Source organism: Anolis carolinensis, chromosome 4, assembly GCF_035594765.1.
Source record: "Anolis carolinensis isolate JA03-04 chromosome 4, rAnoCar3.1.pri, whole genome shotgun sequence".
NCBI classification, from domain to species: Eukaryota; Metazoa; Chordata; class Lepidosauria; order Squamata; family Dactyloidae; genus Anolis; species Anolis carolinensis.
Genome location: NC_085844.1, coordinates 79,602,152 through 79,626,729, shown reverse-complemented (window position 1 = coordinate 79,626,729; position 24,578 = coordinate 79,602,152). Strand labels below are relative to the sequence as shown.

At 39.6% G+C, this 24,578-nt stretch overlaps 2 protein-coding genes across 4 annotated transcripts in view; both read right to left on the bottom strand.

Moving 5' to 3' along the window:
• rbm24 (RNA binding motif protein 24) overlaps positions 1-5,420 on the bottom strand; it is a 65,878-nt gene extending 60,458 nt beyond the window's left edge. For 2 of the 3 annotated variants that reach the window (XR_010006126.1, XR_010006125.1), the window contains exon 1: positions 5,264-5,420. Coding sequence is in view for 1 of the 3 variants with exons in the window: in XM_062980703.1 (XP_062836773.1) it covers positions 5,264-5,347 (84 nt within the window). In the remaining 2 variants the exon portion in view is untranslated. The remainder of the gene's footprint in view (positions 1-5,263) is intronic. The other variant, XM_062980703.1, reaches the window with a different exon arrangement.
• Positions 5,421-17,487: 12,067 nt separating this feature from the next.
• Positions 17,488-18,142, bottom strand: LOC134298977 (phosphoglycerate mutase 2-like). Its single transcript, XM_062980702.1, has one exon. It carries the CDS (start codon positions 18,052-18,054, stop codon positions 17,641-17,643), a length of 414 nt encoding a protein of 137 aa, XP_062836772.1. The 5' UTR covers positions 18,055-18,142; the 3' UTR covers positions 17,488-17,640.
• Positions 18,143-24,578: the final 6,436 nt, after the last annotated feature.

Sequence of the window (24,578 nt, the reverse complement as noted above, 5' to 3'; positions counted from 1 at the left end):
ATAGCATTACTGCGTATTGAACTACTTTTTATGTCAAATTTGTTGTATAACATGATGTTTTGGTGCTTAATTTGTAAAATCATAACCTAATTTGATGTTTAATAGGCTTTTCCTTAATCCCTCCTTATTATCCAACATATTCGCTTATCCAACATTCTGCCGGCCCATTTATGTTGGATAAGTGGGACTCTACTGTACAACCATAAGGCCCTCAGTGAAAATGAGTTTAGCACCCCTGCTACAGGTCAATCTTCATGGTTTTATCTTATTTCTCCTCTTCCTACAGTCTTCCCAAAGCCATGTAGCTGGAGGCAGAAGACCCCATTCTTCCCTATTGGACCTATAGGTGTTTTTTTTAAAGTATTCACTTATCATTCAAGATCAGTGGTTCTCAACCTGTGGGTCCCCAAATGTTTTAGCCTCACAGAAGTCCTAACAGCTGGTAAAGTGGCTGGGATTTCTAGGAATTGTAGGCCAAAACACCTGGGGACCCATAGGCTGAGAATCACTGCTCAAGATTATCTTTGACATTGAAGTCTAGTATGCATCTTCTATGTAAGATCAGTAATAAACAAGGTAGCCTCATTATCATTGTCAAAAGAAAGGAACCAGTTCATCAAAATATGACAGTAGTTTACGAATATATTTATGATTAATATATTTTAAATTGAAACATAATGCACTTATCATATTTTTGTGGAGAACGTGTACCTATTCATCCTTTTATCCAGATACAGTTTACAGAAAATTTTAAAATCCCTTCTTATGGGTCCTTATTTTGAATTGGAATTCTTTGGCAGAAGAACTGACCAGATCAATTTCAGTTTCAAGACAAAGACTGAGCTCATAGCCACCCTGCATTGCTTTGAGGACTCCCTGGTTATCTAACCCTGGTCTGTTTTAAACTCTTTGTCCTTCTTTTGATGTCTTTTCTCTTCTTTTGAGGTCTGTTACCTGGAAACATGAGTCAGTATGGTATAGTAGCTTCAACATTGGATTGGACTCTGGAAACCAGGCTTTGGATCCCTGCACAGCCATGAAAACTCATTGGATGACCTTGGCACCTCATATTCTTTTAGCCCCAGAAAACCGTATGATAGTTTTGTCTTAGGCTCATCATAAGTTGGAAAACACAGAATAACCCGGAAGCACTCAATTTGATATCTAAAAACTTCTGCCAGAAGTTTGTTATGTTTTGCACTGAAAACGCTTGCATTTTGCACACTCACCCACAAGCGTATAACCACCTTGCCCTTAACACCAACCAGGAATCCAAAAGTAGTAGTAAAACATTTTATTGAAGAAGATACAGTAGAGTCTCACTTATCCAAGCCTCGCTTATCCAAGCCTCTGGATAATCCAAGCCATTTTTGTAGTCAATGTTTTCAATATATTGTGATATTTTAGTGTTAAATTCATAAATACAGTAATTACTACTTAGCATTACTGCATATTGAACTACTTTTTCTGTCAAATTTGTTGTATAACATGATGTTTTGGTGCTTAATTTGTAAAATCATAACCTAATTTGATGTTTAATAGGCTTTTCCTTAATCTCTCCTTATTATCCAAGATATTCGCTTATCCAAGCTTCTGCCGGCCCGTTTAGCTTGGATAAGTGAGACTCTACTGTACATATAAAAAGGGAAAAATCACCAAAAGGAATGAGGAAGGTAAAATCCAACAGGTAATCAGAAAAGGTAGTCAGTATGTAGAACCCCAACCAAGCTGGTGAGGAGTGGAAACAATTTAAAGGCAATAATCCAAAAAATCCAAATGGTGCAGGAAAACAAGAATCAAAATGTGAGCATAATCCAAGGAAAACCAAAACTATAAGAACTTCTTAAAACATGAATCAAAACTCCCAGGAAGTAATACATGAACTTGACTTTCTAACTATTCAGCAGCGTTGCCTGATCTAACATCTCAGTGAAATGATCTCTGATTTAAGGACTACAAAACATGAACACATTTCTTTGACCTTGAGGTCCCTTTCTCTGTGCTTCTCTCTCGCTAATTTTTTCAGATTTCCTGTGCCTGATGTTGTCCCCCTTCAGAAACAGCCTGCTATCTCTGTCTAACCCAGCTGTTCCCTCGGCTTGGTCTGTCAGGTCGTTATCAGAGATTGCTAAACTCCTTGTGGGTGAAAGGTTCTCTCCCTGTCTGCTGGACTCCAAAAGTTTCACTTTCAAACTCCATCTCACAAACAGCATCTTGCTCTGAAATCCTCTCCTTTTCCTCATCTAAAGAACCATATATCACTCTCCCAGGCTCCGAAACCCCAATCCCCTCATCTTCACCCAGCTGAACCACAGCAAGTACCTTATGCCAAATTTAATTTTGCAGTAAGTTGCACCAAAAACTGCAGGCTTTACGCAGTGGTTCTCAACCTGTGGATCCCCAGTTGTTTTGGCCTACAACTCCCAGAAATCCCAGCCAGTTTATCAGCTATTAGGATTTCTGCGAGTTGAAGGCCATAACATCTGGGGATCCACAGGTTGAGAAACATTGCTTTACAGCATTACCAACCAAAGCCGTTGCAGAACATTCTGTTGCATACATTGGGTTTGGTACTTTTTCCATAATTCTGAACACAGTTTGAGTACATTTCTACACATTCTTTTCAAAGTTTAGATATCAATAATATCTTGAACTCTATATGTGACAGCACGCTGGGGGAAGGGAAGGCTATTGTGTCTGACTACCCAAGCGACGATCGGTATACCCTTTAATATGCCTCAAAACCTTAAAGTAAACGCTCTTGAAACTGGTTAAAGATAACCAAAAATATGTTTGAACACAGGAAATGGTAATTTTAGGCAGGATTCTTAAATGTTGAATCAGAAACATATAATAGAAAACAGAGATTGTAGATTGAGTTTAATTACACAGAAAATAAACCTTTACTGTATTAGAAACGATATGAGGTAAAATCACTGAAATTATAAAGAAATAAAACTATATTGATTGAGAATGAAGGCTACAAAGACTATAAAAGATAAGCACTCAAGCTATGAGGAAACTATAAGGTAAGCTAGGTACTAGGCTGTGAGGTGAGGTAAGTACCAGCTATGAGGTGAAAGCTTTCTATAATGTAAGCACAAGCAGTGGTGGTATATGCTTTAGGCTTTGACAGTAACTATAAGCCGAGATATCTTTGAGGTAAGTACCAGCTATGGTGTTTATTAAGTACCTAAAGCTATGAGGAAACTATAAGTACAGTAGAGTCTCACTTATCCAAGCCTCACTTATCCAAGCTTCTGGATTATCCAAGCCATTTTTGTCGTCAATGTTTTCAATATATCATATTTTGGTGCAAAATTCGTAAATACAGTAATTACAACACAACATTACTGTGTATTGAACTACTTTTTCTGTCCAATTTGTTGTATAACATAAAGTTTTGGTGCTTAATTTGTAAAATCATAACCTAATTTGATGTTTAATAGGCTTTTCCTTAATCCCTCCTTATTATCCAAGATATTCGCTTATCCAAGCTTCTGCCGGCCCATTTAGCTTGGATAAGTGGGACTCTACTGTACTAGCTATGAAGAAACTATAAGGTAAATACAAGGCTATGAGGTAAACTATAAGCTATGCTCTTGGTACGTACTTTAGGCTATAATAACTATGTGGTAATTACGTGATATAAATTGCCTGTTTTAGTTTGCCAGGCCAAAAGGAACCCAGTCAACTCCTTTGCCCCAACTCTAAGCAGCTTTGCTCTGGAATGCAAAAAGGAGGGGGAAAAGCCTTTAGAGACTAGCTCACAGGCTGCAGGCTGAACCATCCTACCCAAACCTACAGGGGAGTCCCAAGCTCCACCCCCAAAACAAGAGCCAATGGAACATTCCACCCAAGAACAGCAAAGCAGGAAAAAAGCAGGGGATAGGAAACCAAGTAAGACATCACACTATAGATTTTCAGCACATGTACTACAAAGCTGGGCTTGTCTATTTCACCTCTGCACTGACCATACTCAGACAATACACAAAAGGACACATAAAAGTCTAGTACAGTAGAGTCCCACTTATCCAAGCTAAACGGGCCGGCAGAAGCTTGGATAAGTGAATATCTTGGATAATAAGGAGGGATTAAGGAAAAGCCTATTAAACATCAAATTAGGTTATGATTTTACAAATTAAGCACCAAAACTTCATGTTATACAACAAATTGGACAGAAAAAGTAGTTCAATACGCAGTAATGTTATGTTGTAATTACTGTATTTACGAATTTTGCACCAAAATATCATGATATGTATATTGAAAACATTGACTACAAAAATGTCTTGGATTATCCAGAGGCTTGGATAAGCGAGGCTTGGATAAGTGAGACTCTACTGTAGTATGTTTGAGATGAACTGGGAAGAAGTTTCTAGAATAAACTGACATTGGATTCAGTCCAGTTCATCAGATTACATTGTCATTAATACTGTATTGTTTTCTTATATATTTGCCTAGGCCTAGGGTCTTGGCAGCAATACTTCCTCTTGATGAAGTCCAGACCTTCATTAATATTTGTCTTAAATGTCTTTCTGTTTCTAAAGATTTATGTCATATCCGCCATTTCTTTACTTCTTAATTTGGAAGAAGAGTCAGGAGCCATTGGCTTTTATTTGTTCTGAACTCCAGTCATATGTCTTTCTCTGCTGGGTGGGGTTGATGGGAGGTATAGCTGAAACACCTGGAGATTTGGTCCTCTAATTTCTTATCTTTGAGGTTCCTTACTTCTAATTTAGATACAGTAACCACTGACCATGGATAATTCACTTATCCTCACCCAGTGTTTATATTAAGGGAAAGCAAAGCTATTCCAATTTAGATCCAGACAAAGTCTATCTATCCCATCTGTTCTTGGTGCACTCAATGTCACCACTACATTGACAACGCATTGGGCCAACACATTATGACAGTAGAACTGCAATGGTTTCTCCCTCTAGTCTTGATAACATGACAAGTGTCAGAACAGGCAAAGAAATTGAATTAAGCTAAGAGCTATTTCTGCTTGATTTTGAATGCAGGCTGAAGCTTACACAAAGCTGAGAGTGCGGGAATGACCTGTGGAATGTATTTCTTTGGTAAATCTGTTTCAGGAAGATGTTTCCATCAGCTATGCTATACTAAAATATGTGTAAATAAGTCATATGTTAAAAAATGCCACAATCTCAGTCGATCTGTAGTCTAAAGGAAAATAAAACCTGGAGCACAGACATTTGAGAGTCACACTATTTGTGGAAGTAGAGAACTTCTAACAATGTATTACCTGCTTTGAAGCTTCTTTGCCATGGAGTGGATTCTTGGGTGATCGATCCTCAATAGTTACACCACTAGAAGTACTACAGCCCATAATGCAATAAGAGCCAAATTGGAAGCAGAAACCGATTTGCCTCTTGTTTTTCAGAGAACGACACAGGCATTGCACCATCACTATGGACTTAAGCAGTTGCCAAGGCCTGTTGCTACAATAAATCACCCAGAAACGCTTTTGTCTGGGATCTAGCACTCAGCATCTTACTTTAACTGACCTTGCCTAAGCATGAACAATTGTCGTTGCCCTGGTGTAGACAGCAGGAGGGAAGTAACAAAGCATAGTGAATGTTATGCAAGGTTTTTAGCTCGTCTCACTAAGAAGGGAAAAATGCATTGGGTTGCAACAACCAAACAGCCATCAAAGCCTTCTAAAGAATAATGAAAACTTCCAAAGAAAATGGGGATGATATGTCTTTATGTCAGAATCATGAATTTATAAAGTCGTGGAGAACTCTAAAAAAACCCCTCCAGGGCCATCTATTAGTCCAAGAAGCCACAACTTATGCATCTCTGACAGAAGACGATTCAACCGTAGTTTAAAAACCTCAAATGAAGGAAAGCTGAGGCACTCTACTCTACTAGACCTCTGTTGAATAATAATAATAATAATAATAATAATAATAATAATAATAATAATAAGTATGGATTGTCAATGTTGCAATCCCAGGGGACAGCAGGATTGAAGAAAAACAACTGGAAAAGCTGACACGATATGAGGATTTAAAGATTGAATTGCAAAGACTCTGGCACAAGCCAGTCAAGGTGGTCCCAGTGGTGATCGGCACACTGGGTGCAGTGCCTAAAGACCTTGGCCTGCACTTAAACAATCAGCGCTGACAAAATTACTACCTGCCAGCTGCAGAAGGCCACCTTACTGGGATCTGCACACATTATTCGCCGATACATCACACAGTCCTAGACACTTGGGAAGTGTCCAACGTGTGATCCAATACAACAACCAGCAGTGTCTGTTGTGGACTCATCTTGTTGTGTTTCTGATGATGATGATGATGATGATGATGATGCATATGAAGGAGGACTAGGGGTGTGCACTTGTATAATTTAAAATGCTATACTTTTAAATCAATTTAATGTGTCCATGTGATTGAACACCGTAGTTCCATCTCCATTTACTAGGTTGTAAACCTGCCTACCCACACATAGCTTGGTACTCACTACAGTTGCAGCTGGGAAGAGTAAGTAGCAAAGGGTATGTTATGACAGCAGTATCAGAGCCCATAAGGACCTTGATCAGATTTTTTTTTCATGTCAGGAGTGACTTGAAAAACTGCAAGTGCTTCTGGTGTGAGAGAATTGGCCGTCTGAAAGAACGTTGCCCAGGGGACACCTGGATGTTTTGATGTTTTATCTTCCTTGTGGGAGGCTTCTCTCATGTCCCCACATGGGGAGCTGGGGCTGACAGAGGGAGCTCATCTACACTCTCCCCAGATTCGAACCAGCAACCTTCAGGTCAGCAACCCAATCTTCAGGTCAGCAGTGCTGCTGGCACAAGGGTTTTACACACTGTGCAACCAGGGGCTCCTATTACCTTGTTTAGATAAGTCAGACACTGCCTTCAACTCTGGCAACTTTGCTCGATGTTTTCAGGATCAGACCTAGTGTCAGAGTCCTAAGTTTGTGAAATGTTGGCACACCTGAAATGTGGTGTGTGTACTAGGAAGATGTGGACTGTTTATTTAGGGGTCATTTGTTGTTGTTTTGAATGCACTGAACAATGTTAATAAAATATGTCAAAGTATCTGCTTCTATAGAAAATAAAACCAACAATTCTCTGTGTAGGTGTGAGTTTTCCGGGCTGTATGGCCATGTTTCAGAAGCATTCTCTCCTGATGTTTCGTCCACATCTATGGCAGGCATCCTTAGAGGTTGTGAGGTCTTTTGGAAACTAGGCAAGTGAAGTTTGTATATCTGTGGAAATTTCAGGATGGGAAAAAGAACTCCTATCTGTTTGAGGCAAGTGTGAATGTTACAATTGGCCACCTTGATTAGCATTGAATGGCCTTGCAGCTTCAAAGACTGGCTGCTTCCAGCCTAGGGGGATTATTTGGAGGATTCACACTTGCCTTAAACGGACAAGAGTTCTTTCTCCCACCCTGGACTTTCCACAGATATATAAACCCCTCTTGTGTAGTTTCCAACAGACCTCACAACCTCTGAGGATGCCTGCCATACAAGTGGGAAAAACTTCAGGAGAGGATGCTTCTGGAACATGGCCATAAAGCCCGGGAAACTCATAGCAACCCAGTGTGTGGTTTTCTCCCTTAGTCTTTAGCCCCTGTCTGAAAGATAAGAAGAGACTACCCAAAACAACAGTTCCACCACACTACTCTGTCTAATCTTTCAAAAGCAGAAGGCTGAATAAATAAATGCAATGTAGGCTAAATTCACACATATAAACCAGTATCTGCCTCCATGAATGAGGCAGAGATTTTGATTTAAGGGATGAATAGGCATAAGGTAATGTATTGATACATTTGTGGGTGACTTTCAGGTAGATATGGCAGATTGGCAAAGTTTTTTTTTTTGGCATATGATTGTTTAACAATAGCAATTGTAAAATAATTCACTCTTGGTCAGAGGTCTAGCTACTGCTGAATTAAGAGTTTTTTCTTTTACAGGTACAAGAAAAGTGTGGAGGGAGGATTATGCATGAATAGCCATATCAATTTTTACATAATTCTGCCTTTTTAGATGTCTACAGTCTTGAGATACGATTTTATTATATTGTTGTGTGAATAAAACCAGCAGAGGGCAATAATATCCCAGTGGAGAAGAGCTACACATACATCACTGCAGTTATGCTAACATTAGCTGCAGTTCTGCTAACATTAACTACAGTTGAACCACAACATCGTATATTCTGTGTGGCATGTTCAACTATAATACCGATGTAAACATAAAATTCTTAAAAATATTAAGACATTTTGGTCACACATCTTAAGATCTTTTTTGGAAAAAATACATAGTAAATATTTCTGGCTTAATGGATATTAAAAGCATATTTCAGTAGGTCCCTTCTCAGAAATGATTCGCAGTCTCATTAGCAAAGAAATGGAAGACCTGTCAAAAAATATTTGACAGGCAAGCATACAGATAATAGATTCCTGATTTCTAAAATGCATTTTAAAGTCCTACTGCAATCAAGTGCAGCAAACGTTTTGCCCATTAACAATATATGTGAATTAACTGAATATCATATTTAGGGCATTATAGAGATCTGAATCCAAATACAGTAGAGTCTCGCTTATCCAACCTTCGCTTATCCAAAGTTTTGTATTATCCAATGCAGTTTGCCATTTAGTAGTCAATGTTTTCGTAGTCAGATTTTCAATACATTGTGAAGTTTTGGTGCTAAATTTGTAAATACAGTAATTATTACATTATTACATAATGTTATCATGCATTGAACTGCTTTTTCTGTTGTAAAACATGATATTTTGGTGCTTAATTTGTAAAGCCATAATGTAAATTGATGTTTAATAGGCTTAATCCCTCCTTATTTTCCAATATTTTCGCTTATCCAACATTCTGCCGGCCCGTTTATGTTGGATAAGTGAAACTCTACAGTATTTTATATGGGTATGTCTTCTATACTACATTTTAAGGGCAGGCCTTTCATCCTGGCAGACAGATTGGGCTTAATTCACCTCTTTCCTTAAGACCTTAGAGACAGTGATTGATCCCACTACTCAAGCTTTTTTGAAGGGGAGGCACCACCACAAGTATCCTGCAAATCCCTGCAACAAAAGCTGTGGGCGTAAGCAATTTCTGAAGGCCCTTTAACCAGAAAAGCTGTTTCTGAGATGTTTTCTCCTTTTGTTGTGGCCAGATTTCCACAGACCTGTGTCTCCAGAAAAAAGGATTATGGGAGTTGGTAGCTTAAAGATCTGGAGAAGCCACAAGTTCATCACCTCTGCTTAAACCAAATGGTGCCCAATTGAGGCACATCTGCAAATCTTTTCTCAGTTTCTTTGTTGTTGTTTATTCGTTCAGTCACTTCCGACTCTTCGTGACCTCATGGACCAGCCCACGCTAGAGCTTCCTGTCGGCCGTGGCCACCACCAGCTCCTTCAAGGTCAAGCCAGTCACTTCAAGGAGACCATCCATCCATCTTGCCCTTGGTCGGCCCCTCTTCCTTTTTCCTTCCATTTTCCCCAGCATCATTCTCTTCTCCAGGCTTTCCTGTCTTCTCATTATGTGGCCAAGGTACTTCATTTTTGCCTCTAATATCCTTCCCTCCAGTGAGCAGCTGGGCATTATTTCCTGGAATGATCTTCAAGGCAGTCTCAGAATTTTCCTCCAACACCATAGTTTAAAAGCGTCTATTTTCCTTCGCTCAGCCTTCCTTATGGTCCAGTTCTCGCATCCATAGGTTACTATGGGGAATACCATTGCTTTAACTATGTGGACCTTGGTTGCCAGTGTGATGTACTCTTCACTATTTTATTGAGGTTGGCCATTGCTCTCCTCCCAAGAAGTAAACGTCTTCTGATTTCCTGGCGGCAGTCTGCGTCTGCAGTAATCTTTGTGCCTAGAAATACAAAGTCTGCCACTGTCTCCATATTTTCTCCCTCTATTTGCCATTTATCAAACAGTTTGGTTGCCATTATCTTTGTTTTCTTGATGTTTAACCGCAACCCAGTTTTTGCACTTTCTTCTTTCACCTTGGTTAGAAGGCTCCTCAGCTCCTCCTCACTTTTAGACATCAAAGTGGTGTCATCTGCATATCTAAGGTCTAATTTAGGTCTCTTCTACACTGCCATATAATCCAGATTATCAAAGCAGATAATCCACATTATCTGCTTTGAACTGGATTATATGATTCCACACTGCCATATAATCAAATTCAAAGCAAATAATCTGGATGTTATATGGCAGTTTATAAGGGGTCTTAGGGCCCTTCCAGACAGACCTTATATCCCAGGATCTGATTCCAGGTTTTCTGCTTTAAACTGGATTATATTAGTTTGTACTGCCAGATAATCTGGGATAAACAGAAAACTTGGGATCAGATCCGGTGATATAGGGTCTGTCTTGAAGGGCCCTAAATTGGGAATACGGTAACCAATCAGCCACCATCCCTTTAATTTACCCCTGACTAATTTATCATGGGATTAGACCTGGTTTGGGAAAATCACCCTTTTTGAACTATAATTTTCAGAATCTCCCAGTTTGCACACTCAAAAACTTGTGCATGGCTTGGTACTAATAGGGCTCTTCCACACAGCCATATAACCCAGAGAGAAAATTCCACTATATCTGCTTTGAGTTGGATTATCTGAGTCCACACTGCCATATATTCCAGTTCAAAGCAGCAAATGTGGGATTTTATTCAGCTGTGTGGAAGGAGCCATAGAGGGAAAGAGGAAGGAAATACTTCTATTTGCTATTCTGAAGTAAAGTGGAAAATTGGGTTAATCAAAGGAGTATTTGATCATTCTGTAACTAGCATGCACATTTCAGCGGGGAGTTCACAGATCAAACCTTGTGAAATTCATCCAAGACGACATGTACTTTCTGGAAAACACATGCTCTCGATTCCCTGAGCATCTGTTGCAGGAAGTTTAACTAATGCTGTTACAAACTGACAAAGGAAGTTGCATCAGCTGCACGTTACTCAGAGGTGCTATGTTAGCAAGAGCCACTGTTATTGATCTGGGTGGAGTGAAATAGAGGATGACATTCCAGTTCTTTTGGGGAAATCACAAAGGCAGGTAGTTACTTCTGAAAACAAAAAAAAAGAAAACCGTAATCAGCTATTTGCAAACTTAGAACTGAAACTTTAACCCAATAATTCCCCACAGTCTTAGTTCTGATCAATACTTTCTCAGGCCCCGTCTACACTGTTATTTAAACTCCAGATTATCTATTTTGAACTGGATTATCTGCACTGCCATATATCCAGTTCAAAACAGATAATCTGGAGTTTATATGGAAGCGTAGATAGGGCCTCATTGTGAATGGGCAACTGACAAGCAATACAAGAAAATAGAACAAGAACAAGAAAATAGATTTGACTATTTATTTATCATGTCAGAAACGAACTAAGGGTACAAGTTGTAATGTATTTGAAAACACAAACAAGATTTAAAAAAACTTGGCATGATACTAAATGTCCTTTGACCAGTAGCTGGCCACTTGGAGTGCCTCGAGTGTTGCTATAAGAAGGTCCTCCATTGTGCATATGGCAGGGCTCAGGCTGCATTGTAATAGGTTGTCTGTGGCTTGCTCTTCTCCACACTCATGTCGTGAACTCCACTTTGTAGCCCCACTTCTTAAGGTTGGCTCTGCATCTCGTGGTACCAGAGCACAGTCTTTTCAGCGCCTTCCAAGTCACCCAGTCTTCTGTGTGCCCAGGAGGGAGTCTCTCATCCGATGTCAGCCACTGATTGAGGTTCCGGGTTTTAGCCTGCCACTTTTGGACTCTCACTTGCTGGGGTGTTCCTGCAAGTATCTCTATAGTTCTTAGAAAACCATTTCCTGATTTAAGATGTTGGTGTGCTGGCTGATACCCAAACAGGAGATGGGCCGGAGATGTCAATGCCTTGGTCCTTTCATTGCTGGCTGCTACTTCCTGGCGGATGTCAGGTTGTGCAATGCCGGCTAAACAGTATAATTTCTCCAGTCTCATGTCTCATTAAGAGCCACATTCACTGTTTTAATGTGGTGAGATGTTTTCCACATTGGGTGTATTCAGCAGCAGAGTAGCAAGGGTTGCCGGTTGATGTCATTATGTATTGTTATAATATTGCTGTTTTATTCTGTTTTTATACTGTGAATTGCATTTTAATGTAATTTTTATTTTATAATAATACAGTAGAGTCTCACTTATCCAACACTCGCTTATCCAACGTTCTGGATTATCCAACGCATTTTTGTAGACAATGTTTTCAATACATTTTGATACTAAATATACTAAATATTTTGGTACTAAATTTGTAAATACAACTACATAGCATTACCATGAATTGAACTACGTTTTCTGTCAAATTTGTTTTATAACATGATGTTTTGGTGCTTAATTTGTAAAATCATAACCTAATTTGATGTTTAATAGGCTTCTCCTTAATCCCTCCTTATTATCCAACATATTCGCTTATCCAACATTCTGCCGGCCCGTTTATGTTGGATAAGTGAGACTCTACTGTAATAATAATAATAACTTTATTTTTATACCCCGCCTCTATCTCCCCAAAGGGGACTCAGGGCGGCTTACATGGGGCCAAGCCCGAATAAAAACAATAGCAATATAAAACACAACAATAGACAAAAACATGCACAATTATAAAAATTTAAACATTAGCCAGTAAAAACAAATGACAAGAGCTGATAAAAACATTTTAACTGTCTTGTTGGGCTTTGCCCCATGTGAGCCGCCCCGAGTCCCCTAGGAGAGATGGAGATTGGATATAAAAATAAAGTTATTATAAGGGCAGATGTCTTCACTGTGTCTGGTTGTGATCCCCAGGTTGTGCCAGTCAGCTTTCGTATGATGTTATTTCTAGTGCCCACTTTTGGTTTAATAGTCAAGCAGTGCTTATTGTAAGTCAGAGCACGGTCCAGAGTAACTCCCAAGTATTTTGGTGTGCTACAATGCTCTAGTGGGATTCCTTCCCAGGTAATCCTCAGAGCTCAAGATGCTTGTCTGTTCTTAAGAGGAAAAGCACATGTCTGCATTTCAGATGGATTAGGAATCAGCTGGTTTCCCCTGTAATAGGCAGTAAGAGCACCTAAAGCTTTGGAGAGCTTCTGCTTGGGCGGTGATGGCATGATCACCAGCATAGATGAAACACCTTGTTCCTTCTGGCAGTGGCTGGTCATTTGTGTAAATGTTAAATATTAATGGAGCAAGCATGCTCTCCTGAGGCAGGCCATTCTTCTGTTTTCACCATCTGCTTCCCTGGCCCTGGAATTTAATAAAAAAGCAGATTTCCTATGAAGCAGGTGAGGTGCTAGTCCTTCTCAGGAGAAGCCGATGATTTACAGTGTCATAAGCTGCTGACAGGTCTTGCCTGACACATGGCAAAGCCTGAGACATTACTGTGATTGTGCTAGTATATATCTCTGTACCCACATCTATAGGAGTGTGGTGTAAACATTTGCATTCCCTGAAGTTTTTGAACGAGGCTTCTGTAGAACATGCTTAATAAATCTTTGATATTGAATTATTTTAGGCTGCTATGCATTTCCAGTTGTTGAATGGCTTCCATTGTCTTAATTGAATTATTATTCACTCTTGACTGTGGGAAAGTTTTGGCTCGGAGGCAGTTTCTACCCAGCCAGGAAGTCTGCTTCTGATAGAAGACCTCTTCATCTGAATCTCCAAACATGCTGGCTGCAGAGATTAATATTTACCAAAGTATTCAGCTAGCTTTATAGTGCTCCTTAGATCATTTATAAATATTACGGAACAGTTGCGATCAGAATCAGCCCCAAGTTTCTTTCACATGCATGTGTGAGTGTATATTTATTTGTAATGTGACAGACACATGACTATTTTCACAGGGGGAAAAACTGAGACAGCATATCATGTACCATGGGAACAGAGAAACAAAACTGAAAGGACAAATATTGTCTTTGAGCACAGATATTACTTTCAACCAGGTTCAGTTGTGTGAGTCTGCTCCATTCACAGCAAGCAGAGCAATTGGTTTGCTTTATCTGCCTCTAGACTGGAAGGTGGTGGCTATTTTTAAATCTCAAGGCAACATTTTCACAGCAACTGCATTTGAAATAACTTTTCAGATGACTGGTCAGAGTAGCTGGGCTATCAAATGAAAAGCTGCAGTAGGGATCTGAATCATCTTGAAATGTGAGACAAAGGAGGCTTTGCTGAGTAACGGTCAGAGGAAAAAAAAGGAAAAAAGATACAACAGAATGTCAACACTACTGCATCATCACAAGGGAGGGGCAGGAAACTTCCAGGCGACTCTGATTTAAATGACCAGATATGACATTCTAGCATATCTGAAGTATACATGGGCAGACTAGACTGCTTTGGGGCACCAGGTGCCATAGCAGCCCATAGGATAAGCACTGTGGCCTGCTCAGTTAACAGGACTATTTTGCAGTTTAAAAGGGTTATAGTGTCTCCTAAGAAAAATGTTTGTCTCTTCTAAAGAACATTGTTCTGTAATCCCAGTTGTTGGTAACTGAACCATTTTTGGAAGTTACAGTTTCATGAAGTTAGGAAAGTCTAATTCTCTCATTTGGAGCCTCCCCTTTTACTTCTAATGTGCCTCTGTTTTTCAGAACATCTAATTCTAGCTTCTTAGGGTCCTTCTATGCAACCATATAATCCAAAATATCAAGGCAGATAATCCACAATATCTGCTTTGAACTGGGTGATCTGAGTCCACACTGCCATATAATCCAGTTCACTGTGGATTTTAAACAGCTGTGTGGAAGAGGCCTTACTCGTATACATACGAGGGTTGAATGAAAAGTAATGCCTCCACCTTCATTACTTGGGTTTGGATGGGAATATTTTAATAAATCAAATGCAGAAATAATCCTTAGAATGTGCTCTTTATCTACCACTATTCACTTTTCCACATAGTCACCAGACAATTGGATACATTTCTGCCAACAATGAACAAGTTTTCTGAAACCGTCACGGAAGAAGTTGACACTCTGTTTCCGCAACCAGTGTCTCACAGTACCCATCGTGCACAGATCTTCCGATAGCCGAACAAAGCAATAATGTGATCCACACATTCTTGTGAAATGCCGATTATGCTTGAAATTTCTCTCTGAGTGATGCGACGATCGTCCTGAATCAATCTGTCAACCTTTTGCTTGTGAAACTTGGTGGTTGCTGTCACAGGACGTCCAACTCTTTGTTTGTCACGCAAGTCAGATGTTCCCACCTCAACATCTTTAAACTTACTCACCCAATGACACACAGTACTCACATCAACACAATCACCATAAACAGCTTGCATTCTCTGATGAATCTCCTTTGAGGTGACACCTTCTGCTGTCAAGAATTCAATGACTGCACGTTGCTTAAGTCTCATTGACCGACCATCTGCGCAGGGTTCCATGCTTCGCACGTTAACAACACAACTGTTCAATGCTAAGGCTTCCCGTCAAATGGAACTGTAGAGGAGAGTCTACTGAACAAGCCAGTACCTGCCACATACTAGTACTGCCATCTGTTGAGGAGTTACGAAGGTGGCAGCATTACTTTTCATTCAACCCTCATAACATCAGGAAGAGATGAAAGAGTTTGTTCTATCTCAATAACTAATTTCATTAATATCAAGGCTGTTTTGGTACAATTCACGACAGTTCTTTATAATACCTTATGTAATGAAAGAATTCAAATGGAAATTATTTCTAAAAGTACAAATAAGTTTATTTAAGACTTTAAACACTCTCCGTCTTCTGAATTAATTCTATGCTTATGTAACTGTGATGTGACCACCATAATGTTTTGTCTACACTACAGATTTTACAAGAACAGTTATTGGTAAAAAAAACAGTGTGAAGAGAAAGAACACCCTGTTACTGTTACAAATGTAGAAGGCAAACAAGCCATTCAAATATAAACCTCAATATTTTGTATTCCAGTTGCTTATTTAAAATATATGTACTTTTTGATACTGTTAACACACCATTTATTTTGTATCAAGAAGGAATTGTTTTCCTAACTGTCAGATTCTGGCTTATAAGAAGTTTGACTTTTTTTTTTTCAAAGAGAGATTAGGACCTTTAAGAATAGCAAAACATGCAGAAATTCAGCAAGGAGCTTCTCAATGGAACCTCAACTGAATAATTGCCAGCCGTAACACTTCACAAATCTACTGTATACCATGTAGCTGTGGACAAGTCTACATAGGGACCAGCAAACACAGCATCGCCTGAACACGAATCAAGAAACACGAAGGGCATTGCAGACTAATCCAACCAGAGAAGTCAGCCATAGCAGAGCACCTGATAAACAAACCTGGACACAGCGTATTATTTGAGAACACAGAAATACTGGACCACTCTATCAACCACCATGCCAGACAACACAGAGAAGCCATTGAAATCCACAAGCATGTGGACAATTTCAACAGGAAGGAGGAAACCATGAAAATGAACAAAAGCAGGTTACCAGTATTAAAAAAAACTCTAAAATCAGGACAGTAAGTAAAGAGCAACATTCTAAAAACAGGGGAATTCCAGACAGGGAATAATCAGGGCCTGCTAACACCTCCGAACAAAGGATTCCCCCAGGCAAGAAGCAGCTGGACCTCAAAGCTGCAAGGCCATTTAATGCTAATCAAGACGGCCAATTGCAACATTCACACTTGCTTCAAACAGACAAGTGTTCTTTCTCTCATCCTGGACATTCCACAGATATATATACATCCCACATGCCTAATTTCCAACAGACCTCACAACCTCTGAGGATGCTGCCAAAGATGTGGGTGAAATGTCAAGAGAAAATGCTTCTGGAAAACAGCCTGGAAAATTGACAGCAACACACTTCACAGAAAATTCCTTCCCATTGTGTTGCAAGGTTGTTGAAAAGATGTTTTGTTTTGTTTTTTTGCTGTGGAAAAAAAATCTGGCACAAATCTGGAATCGTTTCAGATGTGGATTTGTCATAGCACTTTCCTCCATTAGTTGGTGCAATGTGGATATAGGCTGGTTAGCCTTCCCTCGAGGATTCCCAAGGAAATCGCTGGCAGAGAAACCAGATACTACTTCTGGTATTCTGGTGGGAAAGATTATGTTTCTAGTATGTTTAAAGCCCTATTAAACTCCCCTTCTGATTTCTGATATATATTTTTTGCTGTTGTATCATCACAAAATTATCATCCTATCATTGCATTATGCTGTTATAACACTATTGTGAGTACATTTAAAAAATTAGGTGAACTAACAATGAAGCAAAGGGATTCAGTACAGGATTCAGTAATGCACATGAAATAAACTGTGCACATGATGCTTTTATAGCACATGTGCAGCAAGGGCGCACTAGAGTGCATCGATAATCAACTATCCTCATGCGACTGGCTGGAGCCAATTTCAAATGGAATAATGTGGTATAAAAGAGTGGACTGATAAGACCCTTAGAGTCATTTAAATCCAGAATAATTTCCATGTATAGGACTTCTAGGTTGTTTTAATAGATGACATCTGTGTGTGTTTTTTAAAAAAGTTTTTCAGATGTTTTATTTCACCAATGCCTTGTCCCTCTTCTTCTCACTTCTTGACCTTGCCCAGGGCTGCCACGGCTTCCATGGCCTTCCTCACGGTCTCTTCATCACCCAGGAACTGCATGGGCTTTGCAGGTTTCAGGTTGCTGTCCAATTAATACACAATGGAAATCCCAGTCGGGAGGCTGAGTTCCATGATGGCTGCATCAGACATCCCTTCTAAGTGCTTGATTTCTCTATATTCAGTGTGCTTATTACATATAATATATGTGAATATATTTTCTGATACTTCCACATCACCTCGAAGGCTGTTGCCATGGGCAGCAATTAATACTCTCTTGCCGGCTTTGATCTGGGGAGCAATCTTGTCATTCCAGAAGAGCAAGGCACGGGCAATGGTATCCTTGAGGCTCTCACAAGATGGCAGTTCTCCAGATTTGAAAGCAGCATAACGTTGGGCCTTGCTGATAATTTGATAGTAAGGGTGGTTTTCATCTATGGGAGTGGTAGGGATGTCATAGGAACTCCTCCGGATCTTCACCTGCTCTTCCCCATGCTTGGCTGCCATCTCGGCCTTGTTGAGTCCAGTCAGGCCCCTGGACTTGATGACGTCTGTTGAAGGAAAGACAAGAAGAAGTCATTTTATTGTCTTTGAGGCCTCGTTGGAGTGGTTCTACAATGTAGGTACATAGGATCTAATGATAAGGCAGTTCTCCCCTTACTTGGAGGAAAAGCTTCAGGAAGCAGCAAACTGTGAAGATTTTGCTCAGTTGCATGACACTTGCATTGTAAGATTTGACAAGGTTCCATCTCACCTTCATTGATTTTGACAACTATATGACGCTGCTGGTTGAGATAATGAGCAGATCTGGAATGAAGTGACATCAGTATGCTGGTGGCACTCACCTTGTTTTTCTTTTCCATCAGAGTCAGCTGAGGATGTTTAGGAGTTGAACTAATACTTGAATCTGGTAAAGAGGGCTGATTGCCAAGAAACTGAGGTCACACACTGACAAGATAGAGGAGCAGTTCAGGAATTGTGAGACTTGTTTATGATGTGGTTTTGCGTCTCCTGAAAGAGCAAATATTCAGTATGGAGAGGAGGTCTACTCCTATTGTCCTTAGAGGAAGCCCAAATAGTTGCTTCGAATTTCCTTGTGGAGAGAAAAAGGGAGATATAAATAAAATAATATTAATAAAGTATTGGAAAATGAGCACGCAAAGATGCTGTGGGACTTCCGAATCCAGACTGACAAAGTTCTGGAACATAATACACCAGACATCACCGTTGTGGAAAAGAAAAAGGTTTGGATCATTGATGTTGCCATCCCAGGTGACAGTCGCATTGACGAAAAACAACAGGAAAAACTCAGCCGCTATCAGGACCTCAAGATTGAACTTCAAAGACTCTGGCAGAAACCAGTGCAGGTGGTCCCGGTGGTGATTGGCACACTGGGTGCCATGCCAAAAGATCTCAGCTGGCATTTTGGAAACAATAGACATTGACAAAGTTATGATCTGCCAACTGCAAAAGGCCACCCTGCTGGGATCTGCGCGCATCATCCGAAAATACATCACACAGTCCTAGACACTTGGGAAGTGTTCGACTTGTGATTTTGTGATATGATATCCAGCATATGTATCTTGTTTGCTGTGTCATAAGATAATAATAATAATAATAATAATAATAATAATAATAATAATAATAATAATAATAGGCATAATGGAGTCCCTGGTGGTGGCGTAGTGTGTTAAAGTGCTGAGCTGCTGAACTTGCAGACCGAAAGGTCCCAGGTTCAAATCCTGGGAGCGGAATGAGCACCCGCTATTAGCCCCAGCTCCTGCCAACCTAGCAGTTCGAAAACATGCAAATGTGAGTAGATAAATAGGTACTGCTCCGGCAAGAAGGTAACGGCGCTTCATGCAGTCATGCCGGCCACATGACCTTGGAGGTGTCTATGGACAACGCCGACTTCGGCTTAGAAATGGAGATGAGCACCAACCCCCAGAGTTGGTCATAGAATCATAGAATCATAGAATAGTAGAGTTGGAAGAGACCTCATGGGCCATCTAGTCCAACCCCCCACTAAGAAGCAGGTCACGACTGGACTTAATGTCAGGGGAAAACCTTTACCTTAATAGGCATAAATGTGCTTTTTACTGTCTTTTACTGGCTGACCAGCCACAATAGGTATAGTCAGGCCACTGTGAACTATGGTCATGTAACCTCCAGTGCTCTCTGGACCATCCTCCAAAAAATCGGGTGCCCTGAAAAATTTGTGAACATCCTGAGGCTCCTCCACGATGACATAATGATAACAGTCTTGGACAGCAATGGCTCTCAAAGTGACCCATTTAAAGTGGAATCAGTTGTCAAACAGAGATGTGTTATTGCCCCAACCTTATTTTCCATCTTCATGGCTATGATGCTTCATCATGTTGATGGGAAGCTTCCCACCAGAGTGGAAATCATCTATTTGACAGATGGCAAGCTATTCAACCTCAGCAAATTGAAAACCAAAACCAAGGTCACAACGACATCTGTTATAGAACTCCAATATGCTGATAATGTAGTCTGTGCGCATCCAGAAGAAGATCTACAAGCCACTATAAACACCTTTACAGAAGCATACAAGAAGCTCGGCCTCTCATTGAACATTGAGAAAACCGAAGTGCCCTTCCAGTAGACATCAGCCAATTCCTCTGCAAGGCCAGGAATACATCTTAATGTTGTAACATTAGAACATGTTGACTATTTTCGCTACCTTGGCAGCCACCTCTCCACAAAAGTCAACATTGACACTGAACTACAACACCGCCTGAGCTCTGCGAGTGCAGCTTTTTTCCAAATGAAACAGAGAGTGTTTGAGGATCGGGACATCCGTAGGGAAACCAAGGTGCTTGTTTATAATGCTATCGTCCTCCCAACCCTGCTATACGCCTGCAAAACGTGGACTGTCTACATGTGTCACACTCAACTCCTGGAACGATTCCATCAGCGTTGCCTCCGAAAAATCCTGCAAATCTCTTGGGAAGACAGGCGGACAAATGTTAGTGTTCTAGAAGAAGCAAAGACAATCAGCATTGAAGCGATGCTCCTATGCCATCAAATCCGCTGGACTGGCCACGTCTGAATGCTTGATCACCGTCTCCCAAAGCAGTTACTATACTCCCAACTCAAGAACGAGAAATGTGATGTTCGTGGACAGGAAAAGAGATTTAAAGATGGGCTCAAAGCCAACCTTAAAAACTGTGGCATAGACACTGAGAACTGGGAAGCCTTCGCCCTTGAGTGCTCTATCTAGAGGTCAGCTATGACCAGTAGTGCAGTGGAATTTGAAGAGGCACGAATGGAGGGTGAAAGGGAGAAATGTGCCAAGAGGAAGGCGCGTCAAGCCAACCCTGAACAGGACCACCTTCCACCTGTAAACTGATGTCTTTACTGTGGGAGAACATGCAGATCAAGAATAGGTCTCCACAGCCACCTTGACACTACTCTTGGAGGACCATCACTCTCGGTCTCGCCTAAGTAAGTGTAACCTCCATCATTACAAAACTCTAGGAATGTCACCCCAAGTATCCAACTACAGTAGAGTCTCACTTATCCAACACTCGCTTATCCAACGTTCTGGATTATCCAAAGCATTTTTGTAGTCAATGTTTTCAATACTTCGTAATATTTTGGTGCTAAATTCATAAATACAGTAATTACTACATAGCATTACTACGTATCGCACTACTTTTTCTGTGAAATTTGTTGTATAACATGATGTTTTGGTGCTTAATATGTAAAATCATAACCTAATTTGATGTGTAATAGGCTTTTCCTTAATCCCTCCTTATTATCCAACATATTCACTTATCCAACTTTCTGCTGGCCCGTTTATGTTGGATAAGTGAGACTCTACTGTAATACAAAATGTGGATGTCAAAATCTTAGTTTTTATGGGTAAATTGAATCATATTATGCTGATTCTAAAAAAGTTACTTTTTCTACCTCTTTGCTCCTGACCCTAATTCAAGGTTATGACCAAACAGCTTGGGACCCAAATACCTGAGGCTGTACCTTTTTCTCTACTAGCCTGTTCATAATTTATGATCTTATACTTGAGGCCCATCAACTACTGTATGGAGAAATGTGTTATGTAGCAAAAGACAGAGTACCTTTTCTGAGTGACACATGAATTTAGGATTATTTTCTCCGTAGTGACATGACTGGGATTGACATTACAATCTTTTCAATGCCAGATTAAAACTTTTTAATAAGCTCCAGGATTTTAAAGCTGGAAGCATTGTTCAGTCTGCTTTGTGTATTTTGTCTGTTTCTAAGTTGTGCAAGTTTTGCATTGTTTTTTCATTGCATTTGTACTTTGGCATGTACTTTTATTCATGTCTGTGGTATCATTAGATAGATATTTGTGAGAGCTTATCTAACAATATTATACTAAACAAACAAACATATTTGTAACGTGAAAGCAGAAATCTTTTAAATCCTGAATCCATTATGAGAACAGTTAACGAGTAGTATTTACACTAGTCCTAAGTCAGGGCAACTTAACCGGGAGATCATGTTGTGTTCAAGTTAGCTTTTTAAAACGAACTTTAACAGATTACTACATAAAAATGCACCGTGACAGTACATCACGACTGTCTGCTAGCAGAGTTTTCATTGTTTCAAGAGATAATGTTCTTTTCTTACAGACAGAATATGACAATTCTAGTGTGTGTATATTCAGCTAAAGGGCTATCATTATAAAAAGTAATAACGTTATCAACTAACAGAGCATTTGTTCTTAGAATGGTAACAAGCAGGAATAGTTGTCAACCATTTGCTTGTTAAGCTTAGGAGCACAAGATATGGACTGATAGACAGAAATAAGTCCATGTGAGTGATAGAGCAGAGGGATATTAAGCTGCCAGAAACCTTTGTAAATCATGTTAAATGTAAGTCAACTTACTCTAAGGACTCTATAGTAATACTTATTTAACATGCCTTGAAGACTACATCTTTGCATGCAGAACCATTCAATTGCCCAAGACAAGTTGAGTGTTTTCTTCCATTAAATAAGGTACAGTAGAGTCTCGCTTATCCAACCTTCACTTATCCAACATTCTGTATTATCCAACGCAGTCTGCCTTTTAGTAGTCAATGTCTTTGCAGTCAATGCAATCAAATTTCTCATCAATACTTGTGCGTAATCAGCACAGGTTCATGTTTTTGAGGAGAGATGAGAAAAATAAAATGTTTATCAAAGATTACCAAAGCAGATAATCCACATTATCTACTTTGAACTGGATAATATGAATCTATACTGCCATATACGTAATCTAGTTCAAAGCAGATAATCTGGATTGTTTATGGCAGTGTAGAAGGGACCTATGTCTAGGCCTCGAAAATTAATGTGGCAATAGCAGTTGTGAGGCATTTGGAGAAAAATGAGGAAAAGTCTATGGGGAAGACCCCCACAGTGAGTGAATGAGGCAAGGAGAGGATAGCAGGCCTGTTGGCTATTCTTTGATAATATAAACTCAATAAAATTCATTTGTTTATATCAGGGGTCCTCAAACTTTTTAAGTAGGGGGCCGGTCCACAATCCTTCAGACTGTTGAGGGACCGAATTATCATTTGAAAAAGAAATACGAACAAATCCTTATGCACACTGCACATGTCTTATTTGTAGTGCAAAACAACAACAACAATGAAAGAACAATAAAATATTTAAAAATGAAAACAATATTAACCAACATAAACCTATCAGGATTTCAATGGGAAGTGTGGGCCTGCTTCTGGCCAATGAGATAGTCAAGTTAATTAGGATTGTTGTTGTTGTGTGCCTTCAAGTCATTTCAGACTTTGGGCGAGCCTAAGTCTAAAATTATTTATTTATTCATTTCCTATATTTATATCCCGCCCTTCTCACCCCAAAGGGGATTCAGAGCAGCTGTATGTACATACAATATATTATATTATTAGCATAGCACAATATTAGCATTATATATTACTATATTGAACTATACCACTATACTGTAATATTATATGTAATATATAACATGTAATTAATATTATTATATGGTATTATTATTAGTATTACATTGTATAACATGATAATATTATCAATATCATATGTATATATAATATATTATATTATTAAAACTGATATAAAATATTATATTATAAATGAGGGCGGGGGCCAGGTAAATGACCTTGGAGGGCCGCATCCGGCCCCCGGGCCTTAGTTTGGGGAACCCTGGTTTATATTCTGGTGAGAGTACTTACTTAATTAGATAAACAGTGTGCTCCTGCAGATGGTCCAATTGTTACTGTAAATGTCAGTCTATTCTGTTTTTGGATTTCTCAATCTGTGGGTCCCCAGGTGTTTTGGTCTACAACTCCCAGAAATCCCAGCCACTTTACCAGCTGTTATGATTTTTTGGGAGCTAAAGGCCAAAACATCTGGGGACTCACAGGTTGAGAATCACTGCGAGTCCAAGAATTCATGAGAAATAGACTAGAATAGGAGATGATGATGATGGTATTATTATTATTGTTGTTGTTGTTATTATTATTATTATTATTATTATTATTATTATTATTATTATTATTATTTCATTTCTGTTCTGCTTTGTCCCCATGGGTGGGATTCAAAGCATACTGATATTGTATGGGCCTATTCAAATAATCCATAACATGGATTATTTAAGTTGTACAAAAAAGCCTTCTGTTAAATCCTGATGCTTCTGGCTAGTCTTTGAGCTTCTTAGAGGAAAAGATGGAATATCAATGTAGGGTTGTATCCAGTTGTGGGCCTACACTGATAAAAGGTGTGTGGTTTTGTGGTTGTACAGGATTGTTTCTGATTGTTTCCCTCCATTATTCCATGGAGGCTTTCATGGTAAGAAGGCAGGGAAGAATCATTCCTCATTTTCTTCTCACCTCTCTAACCCAGAACAATTACAGTAGAGTCTCACTTATCCAACCTCCACTTATCCAATGTTCTGGATTATCTAACGCAGTCTGCCTCCTGCCTGGATCCACAGCTGTTTCTCTAGGCAGCAAGGACTGAACTTTTTACGAATTTAACTTCTGACAAT